Source organism: Dromiciops gliroides, chromosome 2 (genome assembly GCF_019393635.1).
Source record: "Dromiciops gliroides isolate mDroGli1 chromosome 2, mDroGli1.pri, whole genome shotgun sequence".
In the NCBI taxonomy this organism is placed as follows: Eukaryota; Metazoa; Chordata; class Mammalia; order Microbiotheria; family Microbiotheriidae; genus Dromiciops; species Dromiciops gliroides.
This window is the reverse complement of record NC_057862.1, coordinates 658,700,464-658,720,361: the sequence shown is the minus strand read 5'-3', so window position 1 is coordinate 658,720,361 and position 19,898 is coordinate 658,700,464. Positions and strand designations below refer to the sequence as shown.

General features: G+C 47.5%; 1 protein-coding gene across 8 annotated transcripts in view; it reads right to left on the bottom strand.

The window, feature by feature from the left end:
- The window catches only part of CSNK2A2 (casein kinase 2 alpha 2), a 38,662-nt gene extending 36,654 nt beyond the window's left edge, over positions 1-2,008 (bottom strand). For 3 of the 8 annotated variants that reach the window (XM_043983235.1, XM_043983233.1, XM_043983234.1), the window contains exons 1-2: positions 1,722-2,006; positions 612-723 (exon numbers count right to left, since the gene is read on the bottom strand). In XM_043983235.1, coding sequence (XP_043839170.1) covers positions 612-723; positions 1,722-1,825 — 216 coding nt within the window. In that variant the 5' untranslated portion in view covers positions 1,826-2,006. Of the gene's footprint in view, positions 1-611; positions 724-1,721 lie in introns of all 8 variants that reach the window. The other 5 variants (XM_043983232.1, XM_043983239.1, XM_043983236.1 and 2 more) reach the window with 4 other exon arrangements.
- Positions 2,009-19,898: the final 17,890 nt, after the last annotated feature.

Here is a 19,898-nt window from a genome sequence, read left to right as displayed (position 1 = left end):
GCCATCTACTTATTTGGCAACTAAAAAATAGGCAAAGGAATCCCACCTGAGATGTTTGCTGAGGGATCCAGAATTTTAACACATCAGTAGTAACAGGTCCGTTCCTAAAATACTATGCTTAGATTTTATTGTCAAAATTATCCCATGTCTGTCATTTTTTGGTGGTGAATAGAAAATGGGATGGGAAAGATTAATGGAGGAAGACTTTTAGTTGGATGGAAAGCCAAGATAAGCTCTTCTGCATAATGAAACATCCCTTTTCTTACTTTGGAACATGGTAGCAAATATTTTTCTTCTGAACTAGAAAACTAAGATGGAATTAAATTTTAAAACCTAGGTAGTGGTGTGGATAGAGCACTGGACCTGGAATTAGGAAGACTCAAGCTAGACTTCTGCCCCAGACACTTGCTAGCCATGTGACCCTGTTGGAGTCAATTTCCTCAGATGCAAAATGAGTAAACGGCTCATGCTATTGTAAAGATGGTGAGGCTCAAATGAGATAAGACATGTAAATCACTCTGCAAACCTTCAAGAGCTATAGAAATATTCTCCATTATTCTTATTCTTATTATAATCATCACAAGAGTATCATCAACAGGACACTGACTCACCTTGAGAATTTTTACAACCACTCTCTCATTGTTGGTGATGTTAATGGCCTCAAATACTTCACTATATTTTCCCCGGCCAAGTTTCCGAACCAGTTGGTAATCGTCCTGATTACTGTGAAAAGCAAGAGACACATCTGAGTGACAGTGGTTTGGTGTTAACTAATTCAATAATCTCTCACGCACATTTCATCCATATCGAGCCCCCGAAAATGCATTTAGTCACAATTCCTTCTTCCAAATGAGCACCAAAGCCTGCCCCCCCTTAACTTTGCTTCAAACCCCGACTCTGAGCTGTTACTTTGAAGGAGGGGAAGGGTAGGAGACCTGAATTTATCTAAATGACCCTCCACCCATTGGGGGGAGGAGAAATGGGGTAGGTATCCCAATTCTATCTAATGACCCTACATTGGGAGGAGAGAACCCCGATTCTATCTGACTCTGGCTCCACTGGAGGGGGGAGGTACCCCCACTCTATATAACCCTCTATCCACTGGGAGGGGGAGGAAGTAGCTACTCCCGCTCTATCTAACCCTCACTCCAAGGGGGGAGGACCCCCATTCTATGTGACCCTCATTCCCCTGGGGGGAGGCACCGCCGCTCCCCTGGGAGAGAGAGGGTAGGACCCCCATTCTATCTGACCCTCACTCCACTGGGGGGGTTAAGACCCCCCACTCTACCTGACCCGCGCTCCCTTGGGAGGGGGGAGGCACTCCCGCTCTAGCTCACCCTCGCTCCCCCGGGATGGAGGAGGTAGGACCCCCCCCCATTCTATCTGACCCTCACTCCACTGGGGGGGAAGGCACCCCGCTCTATCTGACCCGCGCTCTCCTGGGAGGAGGGGGAGGGGGAAGGACCCCGCTCTATCTGACCCTCGTTCCCCCCGGGGAGGCTCACAGAGGGGAGCACCGCAGCTTCTGAAGGCCCACGCAGCCCCCCCCCAGCCCCTCCAACCCCCCCCCCTCGTCCCAGGGCTGCCTCGGTGCCCATGGCCCCCGGGCCCCCCCAGCCCTGCTCGGCCCGGGGCCTGGGCCAGCCGAGCGTGGGCTTCTCCCGCGGGCGGGGGCGGCCTGGAGCACATGGGCCCGGGCGCGGCGGCGGCGGCGACTTTACCCCCAGCTCGGGACGTGCGCCTCGTAGTCCCAGTACTCGCGGCTCCGCAGGCTGTTCACCTCGGCGTAGACCCGGGCCCTGCTCCCGGCGGCCGGGCCGGGCATGGCGGGCGGCGCCGGGCGGCAGCGGGGGGCGCTGGCCGGCGGCGACGAGGGCAGGGGCGGCAGCAGCAGCAGGCGGTGGCCCCGCGGCGCCGAGCGCAGGAACCCCAGCAGCGACGAGGCGGCGGCGCAGGCGAGGGCGGCGAAGGCGGGCGGCGGAGCCAGGCCGGGTCCGCGGGGGCGGGCGGCGGGGCCGGCCGGGCCGGGCCGCCCCGGCCCTAGAGCGGCCGGCGGGCGGAGGGCGGGGCGGGGCGGGCCGGCGGCGGCGGCGGGAGGGCGCTCGTGCTGCGGCTCCGCTCCGGCCCCGGCTCCACGGCGGCCCCGGCCTCGCTCCGCTCGCGTCCCGCGCTCCTCGGCGGCGGCCGCTCCGGCGGGGGCGGCCGGGAGAAGGGCGGGAGGCGGGCGAGGAGGAGGAGCGGCGACGGCGGCCGCGGCGACGGAGGCCAAGGAGGAGGAGGAGGCGGCGGCGGCGGAGGAAACCCGGAAAAGGGGCCGAGCTCGGCAGGAGGGGCCCCGGCCGCCCGCCCCACGGGCGGACCCCGCCCACAGCGCCCCCTGTAGGGTGGGAGGACGCGCTGCCTCGCCTCGGGCCGCGCCGCGAGCCGTCCGCCCTCCTAGCCGCCCCGGCCTAGGCGATCCTCCCGCGGATCCCCCAGCCAGCCTGACCCGCCCCCTGTCCTGCCCCCCCCACCAGACCCTCCTCCCTTGCCCCCCCCACCAGATCCTCCTCCCTTACAACCTCAACCAGATCCTCTTCCCTTGCACCCCCACTCTCCCAACCAGACCCTCCTCTCTTACACCCCCACCCTAGCCAGACCCTCCTCCATTGGCCCCCCCCAAGATCCTCCTCCCCTGGCCCCCCCCAACCAGATCCTCCTCCCTTGGACCCCCAATCCCCTGACCAGACCCTCCTCCCTTACACCTCCCCCCCAAACCCTCCTCCCCTGCCCCCACCAGCAGACCCTCCTCCCCTGGCTCCCTCTGGCTAGGTGCCCCTCCCTCGGATTTCCTTTGGAATCCCCCCCCCCCCCTCTCCAGCCAGACCTTCCTCCCTCAGATCCCCATCCTAGCCAGGTGCTCCTCCTCTGAATCCCCCTCTCTCTGTCCTAGCCTTCTCGGCCACCCTCCTCCATGTCCCACATATTCCCCGGCCACCCCTCCTCCTCTGCTAGACCTCCAGACTGGACCTCCTTCTTCCCAAGAACTCCTAGCTACACCTTCCTTTTATTCTAGACCTTCTTGCCCCTCCCTTAAAGCTCCCGATCTAGACCTTAGGATCAGAGCTAAATACACCAGCATTTCTGAAGTGCTCCCCATGTGCCCGGCACTGTGTTATTTATCCCCTTTGGATGTAAATAAAGGCAAAAAAACGTGCCTGCCCTCCAAGAGCTCACAAAGGATCATATAGTTAGACTAGAAGGGATCTAAGAGGCCATCCAGTCCAGCTTCCTCTTTTTAGAGACAAGGGAAGGACGTCTCCTGGGGTTGAAATGACTTGTCCAGAGTCACACAGCCAGAGAAGGGAAGCCAGGGCCTGAGAACATTCTTCTTCTAGAGCTTCCCACTCCCCATATCCCTCCTTCCCCAAAAGAATCTAAAGTCCTCCAGGTCAAAGGCAGTTTTTTTTCTTTGTATCCACAGCAGCTAACAGTTTCTGGAACATAGTAGGCAATCAATAAATGCTTGTTAATTGATTGACTGATCCTTCTCCAAAACTCCTCCAGGCTCTTGCTGGATCCTCCCTCAGGGTTCTGCCCCTCTTTTCTCCCTCTGTGCTACTTCAGTTGATCTCAATCAGTGCCCAAGAATGTAATTACCGTTTCAATGCTTGACAATTCTCAAATCTACTTGTCCTATCCCACCTCCTCTGCCCACCTCCAGTCTCAAATCTGTCTTTCAGACATCTTGAACTCAATGTCCAGTAGGCGTCTTAAACTTAACAAAGAACCCATCGACTTTCCCCCCCAAACCCTCCTTAGCTCCTACCTTCCCAGTTACTGTAGAGGGTAACAGCATCCTCCTGGTCCCTCAGGTCCACAACCTAGGAGTCATGCTGGACTCTTCACTATCTCATCACATGCCCCCTTCTACCCCATATCCAAGGTGTTGCCAAGGCCTGTCAATCTCACCTTTGCAACATCTCCCAAATAGGTCCTTTTTTCTCCTCTGACACCGCCTTCCCTCTCATCACCTCATGCTGAGACTACTGCTGGGGGAGGAGGGGGGCTCTGCCTGCCTCAGGTCTCTCCCCATTCCAGTCCACTCTCCATTCAGCCGCCAAAGAGCTCTTAAATCATCCCTCTCTCCTCACTAAACTCCTGTGGCTCCCGATTGCTTCCAGGATCAAATAGAAAATGCTCTGATATTCAAAGCCTTTCATAACCCAGCCCCTCCTACCTTTCTAGTCTTCTCATCCCCACTACCCACCAGTGATCCAGTGATACTGGCCACTCAGGGCATTCTCTCTGACTTTCCATCATGCCTGGAAGGCTCCCCCTCCTCTGTCCCATTACTGACCTCCCTGGCTTCCTGTAAGTCCCAACTAGAATCCCACCTTCTGCACGAAGCCTTTCCCAACCCTTCTTGGTTCTAGCGCTTTCTTTCCTTCTCTTAATGATTTCAGACTTACCCTGTACAAAGCTTGTTTTTTTGTGTGTGTATAAATATATATATATATATATATATATATATATATACACACACACACACACACATTTTGTTATGTTGTCTCCCCCATTAGATCAGCAGTTCCTTGACATCAAGGACTGTCTTTTGTCTCTTTTTGAATCCTTAGCACTTAGCACTTAGTGTCCAGTACATGTTGCTGTCGTCATTCTGTCACTTCAGCCTAGCCAGACTCTTTGTGATACCTTTTGGGGTTTTCCTGGCAAAGATACTGGGCTGGTTTGCCATCTCCTCCTCCACCTCATTTGACAAATGAAGAAACTGAAGCAAACAAGGGTTAACTGACTTGCCCAGGGTCACACAGCTAGTAAATGTCTGAGGCTGGATTTGAACTCAGGGAGATGAGTCTTCCTGACTCCAGGCCACTGCACCACATAACTGCCACAGTACACAGCAGGCACTTAATAAATGTTTGTTGATTTGACTCCTCCAACCAGAACCACCCTTTCCTCAGAATTCCTCACTAATCCTCTCTCCTTCTAGACCCACTTCAAACCCTATATCTAGTGCTTCTGTCCAAGGTACCCCATTCTCCTCTTCCTGAGGCTCTATAATTCAAACTTTTGCTTCCAGAAATTCCCATTTCAGTCTTCCCAAGTGGGAAGGAAACAAGTGCTAGGCATTGTGCTAAGTGTTTTACAAAGAGGATCTCATTTGATCCTTACAACAACCCTGGGATGTAGGTGTTATTATATTATCCTCATGTTACAGATGAAGGAACTGAGGCAGACAGAGGGTCAGTGCCTTGCATGGGGGTCACACAGTAAGCATTTGGGTCCAGATTTGAATTCAGGGCTTCTTAACTCCAGGCCCAATGTTCTATCCACTGTGGCAACTAACTGTCTTATACTAATAGGAATAGAGAATACTCCACTGAGCTATGATTTTCAGTCCTACAAATTTGGCTTCAGTCACTTAATAGTTGCATGACCCTGGGCAAGTCACTTAACCCCGGACCCAGCATTCTATCCATTGCAACACCTAGCTGCTCTATTTTTGTAGTTACTTATCTATGTGTCCTCTCCCCCTACCCACAGGAGAATGTAAGTGCTCAAGAGGCAGGAACCATTTCATTTTTGTTGGTCTTTGTATCTCTAGAGCCCAGTATAGGTACTAGGCTGGCATAAAGAGGAAATTTTAAAGGTGCTTCATGAACTGAGTTAAATTTTATTTCCTATCTCTTCTACCGACTTAACCCTTCTCCATGATTTCAGCCTACTTCTTCTATCCAGCCAAGACCTTTTCTGAATAGCCCTCCCTTTGACATTCTTACTCTTAGGAAATCTTTGTCCAGCACTGAGACCTTTCTCCTTATTACACTCATTCCCCGACATATTCCTTGAAATGTCCCTTTCCCTGGCCACCACCTCTGCCATTCCTTCTCCTTTCCAGCCCCATAATCTTTATAACTGTGATCTCCAGGCAATCTTCCCATCCTCCATTCTGTAAACCCAGATCAAATTTCTTCTCTGATCCCTCCAGTCACAAATGATTTTCCCTTCTTTGGCCCTGGCCAAGTTCTGTATGTGGGCCCATGCATGTCACATGCCAGCCACATTGTTTTATGCTAGTTATGGTAGGATGTGAGGTGTCTGCCCATCAGATGTAAGCTCTGTGAGAATAGGGCCTTTATTATTATTATTATTTAATATCACGTTCTCCCCCAGGGCCAAGCTTTGCACTTAGAAGTTGCTCGACAAATATTTACTGAACTAAGTGCAAATCTCCAATTGGCCTAAATTTCTTCTGGAATCTCTGTTGGCTCTCCTGAGTTCTTCCAAAAGTCTTCCATTTCCTCCACCCCCGACATTGCTACGAAATAATCAGGATCTCCATAGCTGGCTGAATTCTGAAGTCCTCCCACTCTACATCCCACCCCTGGGCCCACCTCATCCAGGGCTGCTCCAGCCCCACCCACTGCTCCTACATACATCATTCAGCACCTGACCCACACCCAGTCTCATAGAACCTGCTTCCACACCTGCACACACTGTGCCCACTTAGCTGCCAAGTCACCCACACATTCCCAGGTTGTGTCACTCCTTCAGAGAACCCTCAAACACTGTCTGAACTGGCCCTAGAAGCTAGGAGGCCATTCATAGCACAAAGTGGGTAGTACTTTATATAGTTGGCTATTATTTAATATCAGCCAGTCAGTCAACAAACTTTTTTTTTTTTTGATGGGGCAATGGGGGTTAAGTGATTTGCTGGAGGTCACACAGCTAGTGAGTGTCAAGTGCCTGAGGCCAGATTTGAACTCAGGTCCTCCTGAATCCAGGGCTGGTGCTTTATCCACTGTGCAAGCTGGCTGCCCTCAACAAGCATTTATAAGTGCCTACTATGTGCAAAGGAACTGGCTAAGCCGGGGAACCACAAGAAGAGGCAAAAGATGGTCCCTTCCTTCAAGGAGCTCACAGTCTAATTAGTGGAGAAGACAGGAAAAAAGCAAATAGATACAAATAAGCCACGTGTGGGATAAATAGGAAATCATAAACAGAGGGAAGGTCCCAGGATTAAGAAAAGTTTTCCTGAATAAGATGGGATTTTGGTTGGGACGTAAAGCCAGGAAAGTCGGTGGCAGAGTGGAGGAGAGAGAACATTCCAGACATGGAGGACAGCCAGAGGAAATGCCCTGAGCTGAGAGATGGAGGGCCTTGTCTACGGAATAGCCAGGAGGCCTGTGTCATTGGATGGAAGAGGACACGGTGGGGAGTGAGGTGGAAGAAGACTGGAAAGGGGGTTGGGTGGTTATTGTTGTTGTTCTTGTTGTTGTTGGCTTTGAATGCCAAATAGAGCATTTTGTATTTGATCCTGGAGGCAATAGAAAGCCACTGCAGTTTGAGTAGGGAGTGTGGGGCAGGGGCTGTGTGTGACATGACTGGACCTGCTTTTACTTAGGAAAGTCGCTTTGGTGGCTGAATGGAGGGGAGAGACTCCAGGTAGGCAGATCCTCCTCCCCCTCCCTCCAGCAGCTTTTGCAATGCCTGAGGTGAGGGGTAGAGAGGATTCCAGAATGACTTCTAGGTTGAGAGCCAATATATCAGGAATCCCCACCCCTTACCCCTCGATGAACACCAAAAGTGAATGAGCAGCCCTGTAGAGGGCGTGGCACCTCACCAGAGGTGCAAATCCTCCTTGAATACCCCATACACCCCACCCTGCCAAACCATCTCTAGCCAGACTAAGGATAATAAATGGACAACAAGCCCATCGGTGAGTTAGGGAGATGTCTGTCCCAAGCATAGGAAGACTTCCTAGGTGGAATGGGCAGATGAGAACAATGTGTTCCAAGGGCCATGAAGGCAGCCAGAGAAGCCATCCCAGACCATCGCCAGGTGTCCTGACTTTTGTCCTGCCGCTGGACTTCAATGCCTGGAAGAGAAAGCGAGGCTGAGGACTTTGCGCAGCTCCGCCTCCTTGAAATCCAGTTTACACAGGAGTTAAAACATCCCTCTGGGATGCCACTGGTTCATATCCTGAGTAGCCTGGATCACCCCACAGCCAGAGGAATGAAATCCTTGAGGAGGAGGTCGTGCAGGGACCCCTACAGGGACTTTTAGAGCCAGGCTAGCAAGAAGGAACCCAGTCAGGAGTTTGGAATGGTAAGAATACAATCAATAGGAAGAAAGAAGGTATCACTCCCCAAAGGTGAAAGGTAGGCAGAAAGCCCTCAGTGGGTGGTGGCTGGGTGGGGTGGGACATTAGAAACCCAATCTGATGAACTCCCTAAAATATTCATTGTAATTATTGTGTATGTGTAAAATCCGGGGTTACACAAGGAGGAAGGTGATGAGGACACTGGATTCCAAATCATCCTACAGATCATTTTCTTTTCTTTTTTTTTTTTTTTGCAGGGCAATGAGGTTTAAGTGACTTGCCCAGGGTCACACAGCTAGTAAGTGTCTGAGGCTGGGTTTGAACTCAGGTCCTCCTGAATCCAAGGCTAGTGCCTTATCCATTGTGCCACCTAGCTGCCCTACAGATCATTTTCAGTCACTCCTACTTCCACAAATTTTATCCCCCAAACTCCTTAAGATGAAAATAATGGATATTTTCATGGGGTCTGTCCCCCAGTTCAGAAGCTTTGCTCAATCATATTCAGCATTTTAAATTTCCCAAACACCCATGAGCTAGAGATAGAGAGCCTTTTCACAAACAGGGCATCGACACGTTGGCTCCCCTAATCTCAGTCTTCTTAACTAAAATGGGAATGACATCTACACTGGCCCCTTTGGGGACTTTTGTAAGAATCAAGCTAACATTTATTATATGTAATATATTAATTTATATATAATCACATGTAATTATACATTTTCTAGATTATAGGTAACATTGTACTTATATATAACATATTGTATTTATATGTCATTATATTATACAAGCACATATGTTATAGATAATAGGTAATATATTGTCTTTATATATAATCACACGTGTAATATATTATACAATATACACATTAAATATATGTTATGTGGTATATATGTTTGTTGTATATAATATACATCATACATAATGCATGTCTCCGTTATATGCATGTATTATATGTATGTATCACATAGAACATATCTCTATATATCACATATCTCTCTCTATATATATCACATATAACACATACTTATATACATATATGTGTGTATATTTTGTGGTCTAAATAGGGCCTTTTAGTCTTACAGGAAATGTTTGTCACCAGTGAGTCCATGGGACAACCATGGACAGCAACATAATCCAGAGGGTCTCAAAATCTCAGAGTAGGCTACAGTGGAAAGATCAGAGTCTCTGGACCCATAGAACTTCTATTCAAATCCCATCTCCGATGCTTATTTACCTATATGTCATTGGGCAAGTGTCAGATGAAAGGTTTGGACTAGGTGGCTGCCAAGATTCTTTGTAGCTCTAGTCTCTGGCCCCATGTGTTAGTTCTATTAAGAATAACTCCAGGGGGCAGCTAGGTGGCGCAGTGGATAAAGCACTGGCCTTGGATTCAGGAGTACCTGAGTTCAAATCCAGCCTCAGACACTTGACACTTACTAGCTGTGTGACCCTGGGCCAGTCACTTAACCCCCATTGCCCCGCAAAAAAAAAAAAAAAAAAAAAAAAAAAGAACTCCAGGAGCCTGACTCCCAGCGTCCTGCTGTGCCCTCAGTAGAGTCTCTGTGCATCCTCCAGGGAAATCCTCCACTGAAGATAACGGGCTTAGGCTGTTCAGCATCATTCACATCTGAATTGCTATGCTTAGGATGACCTTTCTTCCCAACCATCATTGGAATTGATTTGCACTCCCCCAAACCAGAAGCGCATAGCCCAAAAGGTTTGAAGGGGAGGAAGTCAGCTAACCCATGGCAAAGCTAAAAATTACTCAACAATCATTTATTATTTTGTTGTTGGTCAGTCATTTCAGTTGTATCTGACTCTTCGTGACCCATTTGGGGTTTTCTTGGCAAAGATGCTGGATTGGTTTTCCATCTCCTCCTCCAGCTCATTGGATAGAGGAGGAAACTGAGGCAGTGACTTGTCCAGCGTTAAATGGCTAGGAAGTATCTGAGACTGGATTTGAACTTAGGATTTCCTGACTCCAGTCCTGGTGCTATATGCATTGAGCCACCTAGCTGCCCCATTTCTCTGTTAAGTGCTGACTTGTTTGTCCTTTGTTCTTGAAGAGGACCATGATGTCAAGGTAATGTCATAACTTGCACTGAATTGGATTTAAGTGAGGGAGGGCTGTGCAAGGTCACTAACCTCACTCTCTCCTCCAGAGTCATCTGGGTCCAGTGGCAAGATATATATCAGGATGACAGGAGATGGCCCCAGATGTTTTTAAGGCAATGGGGGTTAAGTGACTTGCCCAGGGTCACCCAGCCAGTAACTGTTTGAGATAAGATTTGAGCTCAGGTCCTCCTGACTCCAGGTCCAGTGCTCTATCCACTAGCATAGCTGCCCCTAAATGCTTACTTAATAGTGAGTTTATCAGAGTGGTGGCTCAGTGGATAGAGTGTCAGACTCATCTTCCTAAATTCAAATCTGCCACTAGCTGGGTGACCCTGGGCAAGTCACTTAACCTTTGTCTCAGTTCCTCAATCCATAAAATGGGCTGGAGAAGGAAATGGTAAATCACTCCAGCATCTTTGCCAAGAAAACCTCAAGTGGGATCACCAAGAGTTGGACAGGATTGAAACAACTCAACAACAACAACAAAGAGTGAGACACTGATTGTGCTAAGCTCTAGGGATAGAAAGGCTAAAAAAAAAAAACCCAAAACAAAACCCAGTCCCTGCCTTCAAAGAGCTTACATTCTAATGAAGGAAACAATATGTAAACAATTGTGTATGTACAAGATATAGACCAGAGAAATAGGAAGTAATCTCAGAGGGAGGGCACCAGCAGGGAAAGAGAAAGGGAAGCAGGGAAGTCTGGTCTGCTACTCTCAGCCTTCTGCCTCATCGCAGCTTTTAGGCTAACTGGCAAAGGAGGTAAAATTTTGGCACCCTCCCACCCCCTTTTCTAACTCCCTGCTGCTCCCTGTCCCTGTCAGTGGATCCCCCCCAACCCAAGGTCATCTCCCAGCCCCAGCTTTCCCCCCAAAAAGCAAAGTCTAGGGATGGGCAAAAATAGACAAGGGGCTACCAAAAAAGATATTTTTTTTAAATGCCACAAACGTATGTACTTTTCATATTCCCCTCTCTGTGGCTTGTCAGGAATTATTTTGAGATCAACCAAACCACTTCCTCCCCTCTGTAAAGTGCACAGGGTGGGGGATACTCATGTACTCACAGGGGACACGACTTTCAAACCTCACCTGGCCCAGCTCCCTGGGTGAGACTTGGACATCCACAATGGTCTTTCCTCCCCTCCCTGCCGTGTACCCACTCTCCCTCAGGGTTCTCTGTTCATTGCTGCCATTAGCTGAGATGATAAGGGACATTTGCATTTTGAAAGAGGCTGGTGATGGAATCACCCAAAGGAGTAAATTTCTAATGGCCGAGTCATAAAGGAGTCATTTCTGGGTAGGGCACGACTCACATCACACTGTGGATGCCTCACGTCTCTGCCCACACACAAGGCTTGTGGCAATACCATACTGCTCATCTCCCTTTCTACAGTCCCAGTGATCAGTAACAATAACTGGCATTTATAGGATGCTCTCGGGCTTGCAAGGCACGTTGACTATGCCTTATTTATTCCCATTTTACAGATGAGCAAACTGAAGCTTAAGGCGACTAAAGTGACTTACTCAGGGTTGCCCAGCTAGTCAATATCAAAGGCAGGTTTGGAAGGAGTTTATTTATTAAGCACTTGGGCACTGTGCCAAGCACTTTACAGATAGTCTCATTTAAGACAACCCTATGAAGTACGTGCTATTATTATCCCTATTTCACAGTTGAGAAATCTGAGGAAGAGGTTAGTGACTTGCCCAGGGTCACACAACAAGGAATTATCTGAGGCATGATTTCTCAGGCCTTCCTGATTTTGGGTACTGTACTGTCTAGCTGTCTCCAACCCGGTACTTCCTGACTTTGAATACAAAATTCTATCCACAACATTGCTTCAAGGTATGATTATTTTACCACAAAGATCATAACTTGAACTCTAAAAGCACCAGGACCTAAAAGATGTGAATTTTTAGATGTTTTCGCAAAGGCCTTTGTGCTGTTTACATGAGAAAGGTGTCCTATAATCATATAACACTTATTGCATGAATGAACCTTGTTTGGTGAAGTGAAACATCACATTGAACACAGGTTACAGAGATCTTGGAGAAGAGGGCCCCTTCCTGTGTCACACATGGAGACCACTGAAGCTGTCCTGGGCTTGCTCCTTTCTCTTGGAGAATCTTTTTTACTATGGTTAAGACAAAAACAAAGGAAGCAGAAGCAGGTAACTGGGGCACTTGGCTAAAGAGCCCTCAGACCAACAAGGGGCCCTTATGAGGAAGAAAGTCAATGGAGATTGGTAATTAGAGCCACAGAGTCAAACCTAGCTGCCCCCTGGCCTGCCTCCTAGGCTTTGTCTGTCCTACCTATTGTGTCCTGTTCTCCCACTGGAGCAACATTTAGACATACCTTTCAGTCACTAGGACCCTGAGTTTGAGATCTTCTTCCTTCCTTCCTTCCTTCCTTCCTTCCTTCCTTCCTTCCTTCCTTCCTTCCTTCCTTCCTTCCTTCCCTCCTTCCATTCTTTTTTCCTTCTCTTCTTCCCTTCCTCCATTCTCTTTTTCTTTCCTTCATTCCTTCCTTCGTTCCTTTGTTCCTTCTTTCCTTCCTTCCTTTGTTCCTGTTCCTTCTTTCTTTCCTTCCTTCCTTCCTTCCATAAGGAATTAATTGTGATTTGGGGTTTCCATGACCACATCTTTGCTTCATTATTGTCAGACTGAAAAGATGTGATCTTGAAAGCCATGTGGCTTCAGCGTCAGGAATGGATGTTTGCTTGTGGGACTTGTCAGTTAAAGTTGCCAGGCAATTAGCTTGAGGCTGTGTGTGTGGATGGCCCTGTTTCTGGTTTTGAGGGAGGCTTCGGGAGGAAGCCCAGGAGGAGAACGCTCGCTTTTTTGCCCGGGAGTGAGGGAGAGAGTAGCTGGGGTGTTTTGAGCTTCTGACCGAGCCAGGAGACATGGCACAGCTGATTCTCCTTAGAGCTGCAGATTCCAGGTGGTGGTGAGTTTGTGTTGTTGAAGCTAGGCTAGCTCTTTGGTCTAGTTGGGCTGGAGGCAGGTTTGGGGTGCCTGGGGCCTTTTTACCTTAGAGATTTAGATTCTAACTATCTGGGAAGTGGGACATATTTTTCCCTTTCTCTATCCCTTTTCTCATTGTCCTTTGCTTTATTAACTTGACCTGTGTAGTAGATTTGTTCCCATTAATAAAACCTGATTTGTGTGTGTAAAAGAGGCTGTTAATCTCCTTTCTTACCCCAATATTATGGCAAGCCACCCAATTAACTCTTCCCATTTAAATTTGTCCCTTATGATTCCTTCCTTCCCCTTTTCTTCCTCCCCATCTCTCTTCTCCTGTCCCCCTCTCCCCTTCCTCTCTTTCTTTCTTTTTCCCTTTTCTGTCTCTCCCTCTCTCCTCAATGTCTTTCAGTCTCTTTTCTCTCCTTCCCCCTCAGGACCCAAATCAAAAAGTAAACACTTCTCCGAAGCAGAAGTGAAATTATGTTTCCATCAAATGTCAAGCAACAGCATTTGATTCTTTAGTTCCAGGAACACTTATATAAACATTTGCACTGGCCTTCCTTGTCCTTGGGGTAGTCCAGTAGAACAAGGAGCATCAATTACCCACATGCTATGTCCTGATAGAGGTAAAGGTAGGGATCAAATTTGGCAGAAGTCATCATCTAGAAACCACTGTAGGGAATCAATAATGGCAGGTTCAGAGCACCCATGGAAGGAGGACAAGGGTGAAATATCATAAAAGAATCAGTTACTGATTCCTCACTAGATTGTCCCTCCATGGCTACTGATTACAGCATATCCAAGTTCGCCCACCCTGTGGGATCCTTGTCCATGTCTTCTCATAAATCTTCCATAGAAGCCCAAGCCAATGTTCTAGAGGACTTCCTCTAGATCTTCTGACATTTGTTGAGTACAAGGGCAGTAGTGTTTTTCAGCATTTTCTACTTTTTTAATCTTGTGCCATTACAGGCCCACCTCCTATATCTTGATGAGGTCTTTACTTTTTATATGTAAATCATCTTTGGTAACATGACCTCCCCCCCCCCATTCATCTCTCCATTTTTGGGGGGTCTCCCTTGATTCTGATTCTCTGGGGACTGTGGTTCCAGATTCAGAATTAGAGGGGACCTGAGAGAGCAAATCCAACCTATTCATTTTGCAGACGAGGAAACTGAGGCCCTAATGTAACTTAATTAAAATTGTCCCAGTAACCAAGTTGGGGTTCAAACCTTGGTCCATTGACTCTATTTCTAGCGTTCTTTCCACCCAATCATGGTTGTTGTTGTTTGACCTTTGTTCTTTTTTTTTGAAAGATTGCTTATTTATTAATAGTTTCAGATTCTTAAATATTTTTTTTGTGAGGCAACTGGGGTTAAGTGACTTGCCCAGGGTCACACAGCTAGTAAGTGTCAAGTGTCTGAGGTCAGATTTGAACTCAGGTCCTCCTGAATCTAAGACCAGTGCTCTATCCACTGCACCACCTAGCTGCCCCTGTTTCAGATTCTTTTGAGGTAAGATTTTGCCATCTTCAGTTTTTACAAACCTCTGAGGGTCCTGATTAACCTGCCTGGAAAGTTATCACATGGCCTTTGTACTCAAAGAAGACCATGACAGGTGTCATGACTTGCAGCGAATTGGATTTTAGTGAGGCAGCACTGTGCAAAGTCACCAGCCTCATTCTCTCCTCCAGAGACATCTGGGTCCAGTGGCAAGACATGGGTCCAGACGACTGATGATGGCCCCCCAGCCCTATCATGAACAATGCACCTTAATGGCAGCTTGAGGCATTGAAAACATGGAACAATTTTTCAAGTACAATCTAACCCACTTTCCTACTCAATTCTGAGTCTGACTCCTTGCTCAAGATAATATGTTATCAATGGACTAATTCAATGGGCTGTTCGTCTACCCACATGTCATAATCTAGGCAATAACCATTCTTCAGCCACTTGGTTTTTCTTGTGTGATTCTCTGGGCAAATGTTATCCCTTCATTAATGCCACAACCAAAGTGTATGTTATAGACATTAATCTGACAGCTTGTGGCCCCCCAGGACCATACATGAGGAGGCCTCCTGTATATAGAATTGCTCTTGACATGACGTGATCATTAATAAAGCCCCTAATACCCATCTTCCTATTTATTCTGTGTAGCTTGTCTTGTGGTAACAATTGGAAACAGAAAAGGGAAGTACCCCCCCAAGGGGGCTTTTGCTTTGCTAAAGTGGCCTATGGAGAAAAAAAATTCAATTTCAACATCTAATTACCATCTTTATTGAGTGTCTCCCCTTGTATTTGGTGCTGTAGACAGATAAAGGAAAGTGTGATGCTGCCATTCCCAATTGTCATGGACACAATTGGTAGGACAAGATCAACAAACATAAAATAAGAGAAAAATCCTGAGTCCTATATGATTAGCACATTGGCAAGTGGTTGGAGATTCCAAGGACTATTCAAGTTCAGAGAAGGGAGAGAACATTATTGACCATTCCCTCCTCTTAGACACTCTCTACTCCCTGGGTTGTCATGTCTCTCTGCTCTTGGGGTTCTCTTCCTCAGTCTTCTTCACTGGGGGAGCATTATCACTGTTTCCCCCACCTTTTAGACGTCTACACCAGAGTTCTGTTTGGGACCCTCCTCTCTCACTTTGCTTTCTTTTTTGGTTATCTCATCTGATCCCATGGGATGCTCCCTCCCCCCCACCGCCATTTTTGTCTGTCCTTCAGAAAACAGCTCAAGAGCCACCTCCAACAGGAAGCTTTCCCTGAGTCTCCCAATTATTGGGGCTGCTGCCCCATTAGCCCCAACAAAATGATTTTGTATTTATTTCTTTGTGTACATGTGACTTTCTCCTCACTAGAATATCAACTCCAAGAGGGCAGGGGAGGGATTTTTGATCTTCTTTTATTTTTCTTATGGCCTTGCATCGTGTCTGGCCCTTAATAAATGCCCAACTGTTGAATTAAATTCAATGGAATCCAATGAGCTGAAATGCCATGCAGAGGGGGCACCTAGGTGGCACAGTGGGTAAAGCACCCGCCCTGGATTTAGGAGGACCTGAGTTCAAATCTGGCCTCAGACACTTGATACTTAACTAGCTGTGTGACCCTGGGCAAGTCACTTAACCCTCATTGCCCCACCCAAAAAAAAAAAAGAAAGAAAAGAAATGCCATGCAGAGGTTTCTGGGAAGGGCATGGTAGGATAGGTGGAGAGAAATGCAGAGGGCAGGACAGAAGAAGAGAAGCAAAGTTCCTTGGGAGAGGAATGTGTTGGGGGAGACAGTGAGGAGAGCATGGAATTTAAAGCTGGAAGAGACCTTAGATATCATCTAGTCCAGTTGCTCCCAAACTGTGGGTCAAGGGCTGGTCTGAGGTCCATGAATTTGTTGTTGTTGTTATTGTTGTTCACTCATTTTTAGCCATGTACAACTCTTCCCAACTCCATTTGGGGTTTTCTTGGCAAAGATGGGGGCGGCGTTTGGCATTTTCTTCTTCAGTTCATTTTACAGATGAGGAAACTGAGGCAAACAGGCTGAAGTCACTTGCCCAGGGGTCACACAGCTAGTAAGTGTCTGAAGCGAGATTTGAACTCAAAAAGATAAGTCTTCCTGACTCCATTACAGGTACTCTATCCATTGGACCACCCAACTGAGGTCTATGAATACATATGTCTAAAGCAGAGTTTCTTAAACTTTTTCCACCAGCGACCCCTTTTTCTCCTGAGAAATTTTTATGCAATCCTAGGTATATAGGTATAGAAAATAGATATACATAACCTTTTACTGTTGCCAAATTTTTCATCTCCCCCCCTCCCCTATTCAGTTACCCACAATTTAAGAAGCTTTGGTTTAAAGTCTTAAGTACGCCCCTATCTGTCTTAGGGAACTAAGTAAGAATCTAGTCCTAATGAGGGACTCTTCTATATGGTGCTTCAGAGCAGGAATTGCTTTGGTTTTTGTCTTTGTATAATGCCTTGCAAGTAGAAAGACAAGATAGCATTATCTTGCAGGATTGCATTTGGGGTTTGGAGGGCCCAGCTTTCAAGTCCTAATGCTGACTCAGTAGCCATGTGACCTTAGGCAGAGTCACTAACTTCTCTGGTTCTCTCTTTTCTCTGAACAAGATGACCTCCTTCCCCACCCCTCAGCCCTTTTAGCTCTAAATCTCTCATCCTTTGAAGAGAATAGATAAAATTAAAATGCATATCCCTTGAATTGCATATGTGAATCTATAAACAAATAAGCGTACCCTGAATGTCTCTAAGATGTGTTAGGTTTACGCGAGGAAATGAGGGTCCAGAGAAAGGAAGTGGGTCAGTTAGTCAGCAAGCATTTATTCCCATGGGATTACTATGTGCTGGGCATTGAGCTAAGTGAAGGGGATACAATGCTGCCCTCAAGGAGTTCACAGTCTAAAGGGGGAGACTACATGGAAAGAAGTAGGCACATAAAAGATCTATGCAGAGGAGATGCAAGGGTTAGCAGAGTAAATGGTGCCAGGATTCAAATCCAGCCCTCTGACTCTGAAATCTCACTTCCTTCCCACACACTATCTCCCAGTACATCAAGCTAGAGCAGAAAGCCTGCCTTGGAGGGTGGTGGGGAATAAGACTAGGAATGAGAGATACAGTATCTGGACACTATCAGTCAACCAATCAAGAAACATTTATTAAGCACCTACTATGTACCAGGCATTGTGGTGCTCAGGAGACTAGCGTTTTAACCACAAGTTGCAGGGCATATTCAGTACCTGGCACATAGTAAGCATTTAATAAATGCTCATTGATATGACTTCCTGAGGCCGGGAGTTCCTGTCACTAGCTATATGCCTCAGTCAACAGACATTTATTAATTTATTTACTCTTCTTTTCTTTCTTTCTTCTTCTTCTTCTTCTCCTTCTCCTCCTCCTCCTCCTCCTCCTCCTCCTCCTCCTCCTCCTTCTTCTTCTTCTTCTTCTTCTTCTTCTTCTTCTTCTTCTTCTTCTTCTTCTTCTTCCTGGGCAATGAGGTTTAAGTGACTTGCCTAGGGTCACACAGCTAGTAAGTGTTAAGTGTCTGAGGCTGGATTTGAACTCAGGTCCTCCTGAATCCAGGGCTGGTGCTTTATCCACTGCGCCACCTAGTTGCCCCCCCCCCCCGTTTACATTCTCATGGGGGAAGACCACAGGTAAAAGGGGAATTGTAAAGTGGGGCGGCAGAGTGGGCAGGGGGAGAGGGTGAGGAAGGTGCTACACAACAAGGGTTGTGCTGTTTATATCCGGAGAATGAGGGATGGTTGGTCCTTCCCTAAAAATGAGGTTCTAGCAAGTACGCGGCAATGGGAGGAGGCACCTTCAGGAGAGGACTCACAAGGCAGCTGAGGCGTGGTGGCTAAAATCGGGAGAGTCGAGGCATCAGTAATTTGGTGAAGGGTGGAGGGGGTGGGGAAGACCAGGCAGAGGCTGAGCCTTGACGGGCACTAGGGAGTGTAAGAGGGCTTTAGAAAGCTTACTAAGTGATGGGAGGGGAGAGGAAGGGGAGAAGAGAATGCCTCCCCACTCCCTCCTGCCCCCCCCCCCCTGCTCCTAGCATCTGGCTTCTCCGTAGTCAGTACAGAGATGAAGCTTAGCCGGCCTCCTCTCCACCCCTGTCAATGCAGCGATTCCTTTCCTTCTCCATCTTTAGACTTAGCTCCTCTACCAACCCGGTTTCTTGGTCATCATGTGAGATTTCCTTCCAGATGGGCTGCAGCAAGTGTACAGATTTATACTTGTGCCCAGAGGGGGAAAACGCGTGGAGAAGCTCTGCTCTGGATTCCCCCCATCCCCCACCCCTTTGCATCCCGAAGCTCCTTTTCTTCCCTAAGAGCTTCCAGCTTTACACGGGAGGGTGCGATTTAGAGCAGGAAGAGTCCTTAGAGATAATCTCCTAGCCCAAGTTCCTCACTTTATGGATGGGGCAACTGAAGCCAAGACAGGGGACGTCACTTGTTCCGATATTGTTCCAACATTCTATGATTTTTTTTTCTGCTTTTAAATTGAGAAATGTATTCTGTTTAATTCATCAATTGTAGATCGCTTTATTTTTTAAAAAACCAAGCAAAAAATAAAAATCAAGACCAAAAGCCCAGTAAGCAGCATCTCCAAGGACAATCCAACCCATACTTACAGACTGAAGCGATTAAAGGTTCCCAGCCATGTATGTACCTTGGTCAAAGGTGTCTGTGTGGAGTCAAAGGGAGACTGGAGAGAGGCTTAGTGTCTTAGGAGGTAGGTTGGCAATTACGATCCCTGTGCAGATCACTCCCATTTCTAGATGTTAACTTGGCAGTACTGTGCATCCTTTACCATTAACTTGACCTTTCATTTCATAGTTCTGTTTATTTTCACGGTATGGTAGTTAATATGTCTGTGTTTTGGTACCTTTTGTGATTTGCAGATGTCTTTATATATAGGCTAAGTGAAGTGGGTAGGTGTGTGTGTGTGGGAATTTGCAATTCCTAAAAATCTCTTTACATAGAGGCCTGTGGAACAGTCCTTGTACTTAAGCAAGGGCTGCCTGTATATACAAAGCGAGCTATATACAGGCTATAAAAGAAATAATGAACAGAGGGAAGGCACTGGAATTGAGGGAAGGCTTCCTGTAGAAGGTGGGATTTTAGTTGGGACTTAAAGGAAGCCAGGGAGGTCAGTAGTCAGAGTGAAGAAGGCATGGAAGACAGCAAGAGAGAATGCCCAGAACCCAGA